The sequence below is a fragment of the Ammospiza caudacuta genome, chromosome 23 (assembly GCF_027887145.1).
Source record: "Ammospiza caudacuta isolate bAmmCau1 chromosome 23, bAmmCau1.pri, whole genome shotgun sequence".
In the NCBI taxonomy this organism is placed as follows: domain Eukaryota; kingdom Metazoa; phylum Chordata; class Aves; order Passeriformes; family Passerellidae; genus Ammospiza; species Ammospiza caudacuta.
Window position 1 is genome coordinate 3354299 of NC_080615.1, and position 11487 is coordinate 3365785.

At 54.9% G+C, this 11487-nt stretch overlaps 1 protein-coding gene across 1 annotated transcript; it reads right to left on the reverse strand.

Moving 5' to 3' along the window:
- Window positions 1-2426: 2426 nt before the first annotated feature.
- On the reverse strand, window positions 2427-11094 carry LOC131567473 (endothelial cell-selective adhesion molecule-like). The gene is made up of 7 exons (XM_058819111.1): window positions 11032-11094; window positions 5696-5850; window positions 4167-4380; window positions 3935-4090; window positions 3668-3790; window positions 3432-3570; window positions 2427-3053 (listed from the first exon to the last, which is right to left on the reverse strand). The coding sequence occupies exons 1-7, from the start codon at window positions 11075-11077 to the stop codon at window positions 2702-2704; spliced, it is 1185 nt and encodes a 394-aa protein (XP_058675094.1). The 5' UTR covers window positions 11078-11094; the 3' UTR covers window positions 2427-2701.
- Between the last annotated feature and the right edge of the window lie 393 nt (window positions 11095-11487).

The window sequence follows — 11487 nt, forward strand, 5'->3', positions numbered from 1 at the left end:
AGGATGGAGTAGGAGTGCAATGGGGATTCAGTGCAGGTACAGTGGGGATGGACTGAAGATGCAGTGGGAATGCAGTGAGCAGGAAGAGGAGGATGCAGTGGAAATTCAATAAGGCTGCAGTGGGAAGGAACTGAGGATGCAGTGGGGTTGGAAGGGGAGCTCAGCTGGGACACAGTGGGGATGAACTGAGGGTACAGTGGGAACAGAACTGAGATGTGGTGGGGGAGCAATGGGGATGCAGTGAGAATGAACTGGAGAGTCAGTGAAAATGCAGTGAGCATGCACAGAGGATGGAGAGGGAATTCAGTGGGGCTGGGATGAGAATGAACTGAGGATGCAGTGGGGGTTTTGTGAAAATCCGGTGGGGACAGTGTGGAAACATAGTGAGGCTGCAGTGGGGCTGCAAAGGGGGATGCAGTGAGAATGAACTGGGGATGGGGATTCAATGAGACTGCAGTGAGGGTTGAGCAGGGTTGCACCGGGGCTGCACTGGGGCTGCAGTGAGGATGTCAGAGGGCTTAAGTGAGGAGGGAGCTGCCAAGTGCAGGTGCTGTGCAGCTTCTTAGGGCCCAGAGGTTCCTTTGGGATGCCTTGTTAGGGGGGCTGAGCAGGTTGGCAGCAGGGCAGCCGGGTTCCCCTCCTCCTGTCACGGTGCTCTGCCTAGGGGGGTGCACGCAGGGGTCTCCCCCAGGTTCCTGGGCTGGGTGGGGGCAGTGTGGGCAGCAGTGGAGGCAGAACAAGGGTGCAGGCAGGGTGTGGGCGGGCTGCAGGCAGAGCACGGGCAGGGTGTGGGCAGGGGGAGGGCACGGAGAGGGTGCAGGGTGCAGGAGCAGCACGGGAGCAGGGGGCAGGGTGTGGGCAGGGTGCAGTCAGGGCACAGGGTACAGGCAGGGTGAAGGCTGCAGGGTGCAGACAGGGCACAGGGTACAGAGAGCACTAAAGGGCACAGGGTGCAGGCAAGGCTCAGGGTGCAGGGCACAGGCAGGGCACAGGGTGAAGGGTACAGGCAGGGCACAGGGCACAGGGTACAGGCAAGGCTCAGGGTGCAGGGTACAGGCAGGGCAGGGTGCAGGGAGGGCACAGGGTGCAGAGAGCACTAAAGGTGCAGGCAGGGCACAGGGTGCAGGGTACAGGCAGGGTAGAGGGTGAAGGGTGCAGGCAGGCACAGGGTGCAGAGAGCACTAAAGGTGCAGACGGGATGAGGTACAGACAAGACTCAGGGGTACAGACAGGGTGCAGGGCACAGGGTACAGACAAGGCTCAGGGTGCAGGGTACAGGCAGAGCATGGTGCAGGGTGCAGAGAGCACTAAAGGTGCAAGCAGGGCGCAGGGTACAGACAAGGCTCAGGGTACAGGGTACAGGCAGGGCCATGCCCAGGCTGACCTCTCGCTCTCTCCTTGCTTGCAGGGGCCACCAGCTGCTGACCGGACACCCCTCGCCACCGACCCCCTCCCAGCGCTGCCCGCCGAGGCCCAGGAGCCCCCGCTTCACCCCCTGCCCCCCGCATGCATCCCCCGGGGTCCCCCCACAGCCAGGCCCCGCCCCTGTCCCTGGCTGTCCCCCCCCACCCCAGACACCCCCCGCCCCAATAAACGCCCCTGCCAGAGCCCCGGCCTGTCCTCGGTGCCTTCTGATGCCACCGGCAGAGCGGTGAGGTCACAGTGGGCAGGGGGGAGGGCTGGGGGTGCCAGCAGGGACTTCCCATGTGTGTGTACAACACGCTGCAGGCACGTGTGACATCACTGCCAGGCTGGGACGTGACATCAGCGTGGGCTGTGACATCACTGTGGGTGGGAGATGACCTGTGAGGTGCTGGCATGAGATGGGTGGTGATGTCTACTGGACAAGTGACAGCTGCTGTGACACCATACAGGTGTGTGAGATGTCACTGCTGGGTGTGTGACACCATACAGGTGTGTGTGACGGCTGGAGTGACATCATTCCACTGTGTGTGATGTCACCACCAGGCATGACTGTGGGTGTGACATCATACAGGCACGTGTCACATCCCTGCTCTGTGATGGTAGGTGTGACATCATGCAGGCACAGGTGACATCCCTGATGGACATGTGATGCCTGTATGGCATCATCCAGGCCTCATTCAGGTGCTGTGATGTCACACACTCATTGTGGCATCGTACCTCCTGACACAGGGAGTGACATCACGGTCATGGGTGTGACAACACGTCCATCGTGATGTCACCTCAGCCTGAGGAGCTTGGCTGGTGCACTGTGACATCACCCTGCCCTATGACATCACCCAGAAGGTCATGGCACATCCCTCCCTGCCTCGAAATCCGCACAAACTCACCCAAAGCGCCGGTGCTGGGCAGCGCAGCAGCTTTTAATCAGAAAACCCCTAAAAAAAGTGTGTGTGTGTGTCCCCATCATCCCCCCTCCCCCCACCCCTACTTTCTTTTGTCAAAAAATCCCTCATTTCACCTAATATATAGATATAGAAAAAAAAAAAAAACATAAAAGGGGACCCCCCTGAGGCAGGGCTGGGGCTGGTTTGGGGGGTGATATTTATGGGGTCCCTCCAACGCAGAGAGCCCCTGCACCCATTAAACACACCCACGATGAGTCCAGCTGCTCGAGGCATCTGTTAAAAAGAAAAGGAAACCCCAAAAAGGGACCAAAACCACCCCAGGAATCGGGGAGTGGGATGGGCTGGCTGTGGGCACCCCGTTTTGGGGGTGCTCACACCAAGGAGCCCGCTCGGCTCTGCGCTGGCACCATGACTGGCACGGCTCCGGCCCGTGCCAGGCTGGAGGGGGGCAGCGCGCCCGCGGCAGCGGCGGGGGGCTCCGGGCGGCGCCGGGGGGTCCCGTTGGCGGCGGGGGGGGACAGGCTGGGGGGCCGCGCCCCTGCCCGGGGAGGGGGGCCCCGGTAGCTGCCGGTGCTGGTGAGGATGGAGGCGGTGTCGGACGGGGCTCTGGCTCCGTAGCCTTGCCGCGGGCCCGCGATGGACGACAGCGTGCTGGTTTTGGACAGGGTGTCTGAGGCCGGCCTCCTTGGCCATGATGGGGTTTTGGGGGCCACGGCGTCCTCCCTGCCAAGAAGGGAGAGTGTCACAGAGATCAGCCCTGGGAACCCTTCCATCCCTCCATCCCTCCCTCCACAGTGTACTCTCCCTAGCAGTGAGGGTGTGCAGACATCCCGGAACCCCAAACAAAAAGGGAAAGGGGAAAACAGGTGGAAAATCCCCCTGTTAATTCTGAAACCTCATAACAACTGGCCAGAGGTGGAAACTTTCTTCCTGATTGTTGCCTCTGGAGCATATTGATGACCGGCCAGAGATGAAGAACTCTTCCCCACTATTAACTCTGAGCCTGAGAAATGATGGGCCAGAGGTGGAAACACTCTCCTCGTCTGTTAACCCTGAAACCTATTGATGATTTGAGCCCCCTGCACAAGAAGAGTTCCTCACTTGATCTCGTTGGCTCCTTCCTCCTGGCTGTCACGTTTTTTCCTCCTGTAGCCAACAAACTTCTGGGCAAAGAAGATGATGGTGGCAAGGGCACCCAGGGAGCCCAGCACGGCGCCGGCGATGACTGCTTTGGTGCTTGCTGCCAGAGAGAGACAGAGATTCCCTCATTGTCTTACTCCCACAGGGACCTCATGGGGACTGTGTCCCCCTCCCCAGCCCTGTGGACACGTACTCACTTGATTGTACCTCCAGGACAATGCTGCAGTTCTCAGAACCTGCTTGGTTTTCAGCCCTGCAGACGTAGACCCCCGACATTTCCAGGGAGAGGTTGGTCAGCTTGAGGGTGCCCTTGGCCCGGTCTGCAGGTGAAAAATTTGGGTGCTGCCTCACAGCCACTCCCACACCCTCCACCTCCTCGTGCAGGAAGTGGTCAAGGAGATGAAATCTGAATCTTCTCAGGATATTCCAGCCCACTCCCCAGCCCCACACCGGTGCCACCTTACCCTGGGCAGGGGGAAAGAAGACCTGCAGGGTGGGCGGCTCGCGCTGCCACTGGTACATGGGCGAGGGCTTCCCCTTCTTGGAGGAGCAGCTCAAGGTGACGTTGGCCCCCACGATGGCGTTGCCATGCAGCTGGCACGTGGGGGTGGCCGGTGGCACTGTGGGCACAGGTGTTAGTCCTGAGGGACACCATGGGGAGCTCCAAGGGAGCCGGGGGGACTGGGGGAGCCTTACCCAGCACGGTGAGGTTGATGAGGCCGACGTTCTTGTGCATCCTGATGATGTCATCCACCACGTTGACAGTGCACATGTACTGACCCGAGTCTTGCTCACGGGTGGCGTTGATGAGCAGCGAGATGTTGCGGGTCTCGATGGGGTGCAGGAACCCCACACGGGACTTCAGATCTGTCTCCTCCACCTTCACCACCCCGCCTATGACTGACAGGATCTGCATTGGGGAAATACCACATGCTTGTGCTTCCAGATCATGCTGCTGGAGAGAAGAGTCCCCCAAAATCCCAAATTTTGTAGAGCAGTGGTTGCTGCATAAGCCCCCTCCAGCTTTACCTCTGCTGCAGGCAGCTCCCCACCACAGGCACAAATACCCCTGGCATGGGCACTATGAGCAACTGTCCCATCATGAGCATCTACGCATCAGGAGCACTCCAAGTGGTGCCCCATTGTGGACATTTCCCATTGTAGGCACCATGGGCATTTCCCAAGGACATCTCCCTACCAGGGGTATCTCCCACCTTCCTATTGCAGGCACCCTGGGCATGACCCCAGTGTGGGCATCTCCCCTCATGGGCACAATGAGCACCTCCCCACCATAGGCACCTCCTGATCATGAGGACCACAGTCATCTCCCCAGTGTAAGCATTTCCCACCATGGACACCACAACTCCTGCCTGTACAGGCATCTCCCCATCTTGGATCTCTCGCCATCTTGTGTCTCACCCTACTCTGGGCACCACAAGCATCTCCCTACTGCAGGCACTGCATGACCTCATTGTGGGCATCTACACATCACCATGAGCACCCCCATCAAGGGTACCCCCATGGTGGGCACCATGAGATCCCCCCATTGTGGACACCACCCCATCACGAGCACCACAAGCAGCTCCCCGTGGGTATGGAGATGGCACCATGGGTATGTCCCCATGGTGGGCACCATGAGCATGTCCCCCGTGGTGGTCACCTCTCCATGGTGGGTGCCATGAACTTCACCCCATCATGGGCCAACTCTCCACCATGGGCACCACAAGCATGCCCCCACTGTGGGAACCCCACACATCTCCCCATGGGCACGTCCCCACCATGAGCATCTCCCCTTTGTGGGCATCTCCCCATCATGGGCACCACGTCCTTCCCATGGACACTTATCCACTGTGGGCCACCATGAGGTTCCTCCCCTCATGGGCACTTACCCATTGTGGGCCACCATGATGTTCCCCCCATCATGGGCATTTGCCCATTGTGGGCATCTTCCCTGCACAGGCACCATGAGCATCATCCCATCATGAGCATCATGGTGGGCACCATGGGCTTCCTTCCACCACAGCCACCTCATCATCATGGGCTTCCTTCCATCATGGCCACCTCATCATCATGGGCATCCTTCCACCATGGACACTGTGGCCACTACCCCATGGTTGACACCATAATCTTCCCCCCATCATAGGCACCACCAGCAGCCCCTCCATGGTCATTGACCAGCTTGGTCCCCTCCATCTCCAGTCCTGCAGCCCCAGCCCTCTCCTCACCTGGAAGGGAGCAGGTTTCTTGTTCAGCATCCAGGTGATGTAGGGCTCTTGGTGGGAGTGGCTGCTGTACCAGACAGGCAGCACTGCCTGCTGCCCCTCCACAGAGAACACCAGGCTCGTCCCCACGTGCACCTCCAGCACGGCCAAGGAGACACCTGCCCATGGGAGAGGGAAGAAATGGGGAAATGACTCAACCCCAGGTGCTACTTCTCCACAAAACCTCACTGTGAGAAAAACCCCCATTCCCAAGACAAAAACAACAATCCCAGGTTATCACCAGGAAGCTGAACCAAGAGAACATTCTGCCTCCTTCCCTGCCACAGGAAGGGCTTTCCGCCTGCTCCGGAGGACGCAGGACATTGCTGCTCCCTCCCACCCCAGCTTCCGCCCCACGCTCAGCTCGGGAATTCCTAAGGCACAAGTCACCCTTCCCAGGATACAGCCACCTCCAGCAGGCAGACACCCCCTTAGCTCAGTACTGGGGTACTCCCAGCCTCCCGTGATGCTGCACCAGATCCCATGGGATTTATTTGTAGGGTTCTCCCATGTGCACCCCACAAACCTTTCCCAGCATCCCATTTTTGCTGCCAGCACTAAACTGGGATAATCCATGAGTGGCTTTCTCTCATTTGACCCTAAATATCCCACCCCAATCCCTGTCACCGTGTCCCCTGCATCCCAGCATCCCCCAAGCCCCACTGGAGGGGTTGATGGGGCAAGGGTGGTACCACGGACTGGAGAGGGATGCTCAGCTCCTGGGGGAAGATCATTCCCCAGCTTTGCCCCTAAGGCTCGGCCAGAAAATTAATCAGCCCAGGCTGAGTTTGTGCTGGGGCTGGTTTGTTTTTCCCAGGGGAACATCAGCAGGCCCTGCATGCCAGCAGCTCCATCCCTGCATCCATCCAGCATCGATCCGTGACCCCGGCTGGCCCAGCCCTGCCAGCGCCCCAGGGATGCCTCACATTGGGATGCAGGGGGAAAGATGATGCTGCCCCCTCATCCCAAACCCTCAGTCTGGGGGGAAAAGGAAGGATTTCGGGAGCTTTCAATAACCTCACACTTTTCCCTAAGAGCTCAGAGGTTTTAATTGGATTTTTCCAGGGTGGGAAGAGGGAAACAAGGAGCTGGGGGGTATTTTTAGCCTCCTCCCGCATCCGTTCATCCCCCTCCTGGCAAGGCATGGGTGCCATTTCCGGACGGAGCCTTCCAGCTCCAGGCAGGAAACTCTGCTCCGGCTGATAAGTCTTCTCAGGAATTAAAAAAAAAAAATAATTACATTTCCCTTCTCTGGTGAAAAACTGGGAGAAATAAGGCCCAGTCTGGTGAGGATGCGTAAAAATAGCTCCCCCAGGCTAAGAACTTAAACCTTTAAATCCTGGAGGGGTTGGGGGGGGGGAGATGCTGGAGGCGCCTGCAGGTCCCAAATCATTGATAATATTATTTATTAATTATAGAAAGCTGTGGTATCAGATCCAATAGAGAGTATGGAAAAATAATGGTAATTATAGTGTATTTATATGTAATTATACAGATAATTGTATGAAATTTAGAGAAAGTGGAAAGAAATATGGGATGGCGACTCATTAAATTGGAATTTCCAGAACAAAATAGATCATTGAGAACATATAATTTATAACAGTTATAAATATAGGTATATTTTTGTAAGAATAGGGATAATAGCGGGGATGTGAAAGTGATAATAGTGCTCAGAATAATGAGAGTAATGATCAAAGTGAGAATAATAATTCTAAAAGTGGGAATAATAATGATAAAAGTTATATTAATAATGATAATAATAATAGTGATTATAATAATTGTAACAATGATTCCATACAATAACAACTACAGTCATAATAATGATAATACTGATAATAAGAATAGAAATAGAAATAGAAAATAACAACAACAACAACAACAACAACAACAACAACAATAATAATAATACAGATAATTAATTATGCAGATGGCACAGTCCCTAAACCTCCCTGCATTCTCAACAACTGGGAAAATCAAGGTGTTTTCAGCCCAGATCTCCATCATTATAAAAGTGTGTTAAACTGGGATAATCTAGAAGAAAATAGATTACACTCAATAATTGTATTGTAATTTCTATTAGAAATATTAGAGATAACAGGTAATAGATCTGGTTGAAGGATTATAATTGTAATTTAATAAAAACAATTCTAACAGTTATAATAGTTACAAAAACAATTATAAGAGTGTTTATAATGATATTAGTAATAAAAGAGTGACAAGTATAATGATTATAATGATAATAATAAAAAAATTATTAATACTATAGTTCATTGATTATGCAGATGGCATCGATAAACGACTCCACAGCTTCTACACCCCTGTGCATCCCCAGCACCTGGGAAAATCCAGGTGTTTCACTCCACATCCTCCATCAGCATGGCTTTTTGGGCACAAAAAAGGTGCTGGGGATTCCTGGGGATATCCAGGCTCCAGAGAGGGAAAAATGTTCTGGCACCAGCCAGAGGGTTCCCATTGCACCCCAAGGCATTAACACAGCCCCGTGAGCCTCAGAGCTGCTCCCTGCTGCAAACCCGGGGCTGTTAACCCTGAAAGCTAATGAGGAGCACGTTAATTATGTTAATTGTGCTCTGGGGCTGCAGCTTTGCTCTGCCATCCTTAAAACTCCTGCGGCAACAGGAGATCCCAGCTCCATCATCTCCCCTCCAGTGTATGGGGGAGAGGGAGATGCATCCAGATCTGAAGGGTGCCCTCTCCTCAAAATCCCCTTTTTCTTGCAGAATTCACCCAAATTCGCCATCTCAGACAGGTGTGACCCTGAGAAAGGCTGGTGGGGCCGGGTTTGGAGCTGCAGGCACGGGACGAACCCCCTGGCACAGCTCTGCCTTTGGCCACCTCGACGCTGCAAATCCTCTAATGCTTTAACCAGATCGAAAAAATTAAGCTGCTCGTGGTGCTCATACTCATCCAGGGGGGCCTGGGGCCCTCAGCCCCTCCTGCTGCTCTTTGGGCTCAAAACCTGGGTTTTGATCCAGCTGCCCTGAGCTAAACACCTGCCCGGGTGTTTTCCCCCCGCCCCAGCCCATCTGCTGGGATTTTTATTGCATATGGAAAAACAGAATAGACTTAAATTTACCTTTAAAAATAGCCATAATTTTTTTCCCCCTATTAAATAAATATCTTACAATTTAGCATTCTAAAATACTTTAAATTTTCCCGTGACAAAACATTTAAAAACAGCTTTCAATTTCCCTTTGAATTCATTCCCTATGGAAAAAAATCACCTTTAAATCCCTGCAATCTTAACATTAATCCCTGCTGATATCAATCACCCTATCCTCATCTAAAATTTTATCCTTTCACCCCAAAAAAAAGCTGTTTCCTGGCTCTGGCACACCCTGAACCCCAAAAAAGCAAATTCCCCCTGCAGCCCCCTCCCCAAGTCTCTAAAGCATGAACTGCAGGGGAATTAAATCCCGGAGGCGGTTGGGGTTTGATGACCCCAGTTGATAGGATTAAGGCGCTGGAGTCATGTGAAACCCAGACCCAAATTAAATCCCAAAAGACCAAGCTTGGGATTTAAAATACACAGCGGGAATCTGGCCGGAAAAGGGACCCTTGAAAAAGCTTGGAAAAAGGTCAAGGAGCATCTCAGCACTGCAAGGCAGCCTTCCCTTTTTTAAAAATTATTTTTGGGGATTTTTTTTTTTTTCCTTTTCTTCCCTTAACTTTGACTATTTATAAACGGGCAGATAGGAGATGCTGGGCTGTGCGGCGTCCCTTGGGAAAATCCACAGCGGCATTTCTCACGACCCCGGGGGCAGGGGGGGGCCAGAAAGTGCCCTATCCTCCAGAGAGACCAAATTTGGGGAAAAAAAATTAAATAATGCAATAATCATATGTGACTTTGCTATAGATGGAAACGTGCTTCACCCCTGGTGTGGGAGGGAGAGGCGGGGATGGGATGGGATGGGATGGGATGGGATGGGATGGGATGGGATGGGATTGAGGAAAGGATTGGGGTTGGGATTGGGGATGGGATTGGATAGGGACTGGGAAGAAAACAAGGATGACAAACATCCCTCATTTTGCTTTTCCCCATCTCGATCTCATGAGGATCCCACAGGACGAGGAAGGACTGCCTGAAAGCAAAACTAAAGGAAAAACACACATTTGGGGTTCAAAAGGGTCTTTTTGCTGCATTTTTGAGCTATCAGTGCCCGTGATGTCACATCCCAGGGCTCAAGTGTGATTTTTTTTGGTGGGAATCCATCATGATTTCATGCAGAAAACGCCATCAGGATGCGGCAAAGCAGCGCCCTGGTGGGATTTAAGGGCTGAGAGACCCCCATGCCTCATACAAGCATGCTTTAATTAACTTTTATCAAGGAAGAAAACCTTCAAGGAGGAACAAGTGGCGGCTCCAGGACCCCCACCCAGTGTTCTGCTGGAAGGAAATGCTGCTGCCATTGTTTTTGGGGCCGTTTCCTTTCTCCAAAGGCCTCTCCTTCGCTGGGAATGCCAAAGGATGTTTTCTTTTGGAGCAATCGTGGCAAGTTCCAAAAAGACTCAAATGGGGTGGGAAATTAGGGGTGGAAGAAGGGAAAAACCCACGGACAGAGAAGCGTTGAGATCCCCCACCTCCAAACCAGCTGGGATGGCTGTGCAGCACCAGTAAACAAGGGAAAACAAGTGGATTTTTCCTGCGCAGTGCCACGCAGGGAGGTGAACTGTGGACTCACTTTGGAGTCCCTGGCGTGTCCCCATATGGGGGTACATCGGGTTTGGGGGTGTTGGAAGCGGCTGTTTGGCAGCTCCAAGGCACAAATGGCTTTTCCCAGAAAGACTCAGATTTTCTCCACTCCAGGCACTCCTAAAAGGGGAGGGGGATGGATCTCTCCCTCCTTTCCTCCCAACCTGCCTGCTGGGGTAGGGGACTGGGGGCACAGAGACAGGTGGGTGCTGTGACCCCCGCCCCTGGTACCCCACGGTCCATGGATTTAGGCTGGTCCTTCCCGGTGCCACCCTAAGGCTTCCCGGCGGTGTCGGGATCCCGGGCGCCTCCGGCTGCTCCCACACCCTGCCCGGTGCCCCCTCGGTATCTCCGGGTCCTGCCCGATGCTTCCCCAAAATCTCCCGCTCGTCCTGCCCGCTCCATCCCGCTTTTCCCGCGTCCCGCCGGTCCCAGCGCGTCCTGCCCCGTTCCCGCCGCGCTACCCCGATCCCCCGCCAGCACCGCCGAACCTCGCCCGCTGCATCCCCACAGCTCCGCCGCGTCCTGCCCGGCATCCCCCGGTCCCCCGGTCCCGCTCGGTGCCCCGGTGCCCCCGGGGCTCGCTCACCCAGCAGCGCCGCCAGCGCCAGCGCCGCCCGCCGCAGCGCGCCCATGGCCGGAGCCGCAGCAGGTGCCGGGGGGGCGCCGGGGGCGGGACCGCCAGGTGGGGGCGGGCCCGAGCCCACCACACCCCGTGGGGGTGTCCCGGCCCCGCACGGACCCTCCCCCGGGGGTCCGGCCCTCCCCCGCCCCACAGCGCGCGGTTATTCATCAGTTGCGTGGGTTATTCGTAGTTATAGCAGGGTTAAGGAGGGTGCAGTGCGGCACCGCAGTGTCAAATGTCACCCCCGCCATGGGGAGCGCGGGGACCCCAAACCCGCCCCATTCTCATCCCTGCCCCGCCGGTAGGGTGGAACATCCCGTCCTGCATCCCTCACACTCATCCAACACCCCCCGGCCTTCAGATAAACGCATCGATCCTGAAAAATAAACAATATCCAAAAAAAGGGCAATTCTGAGTACC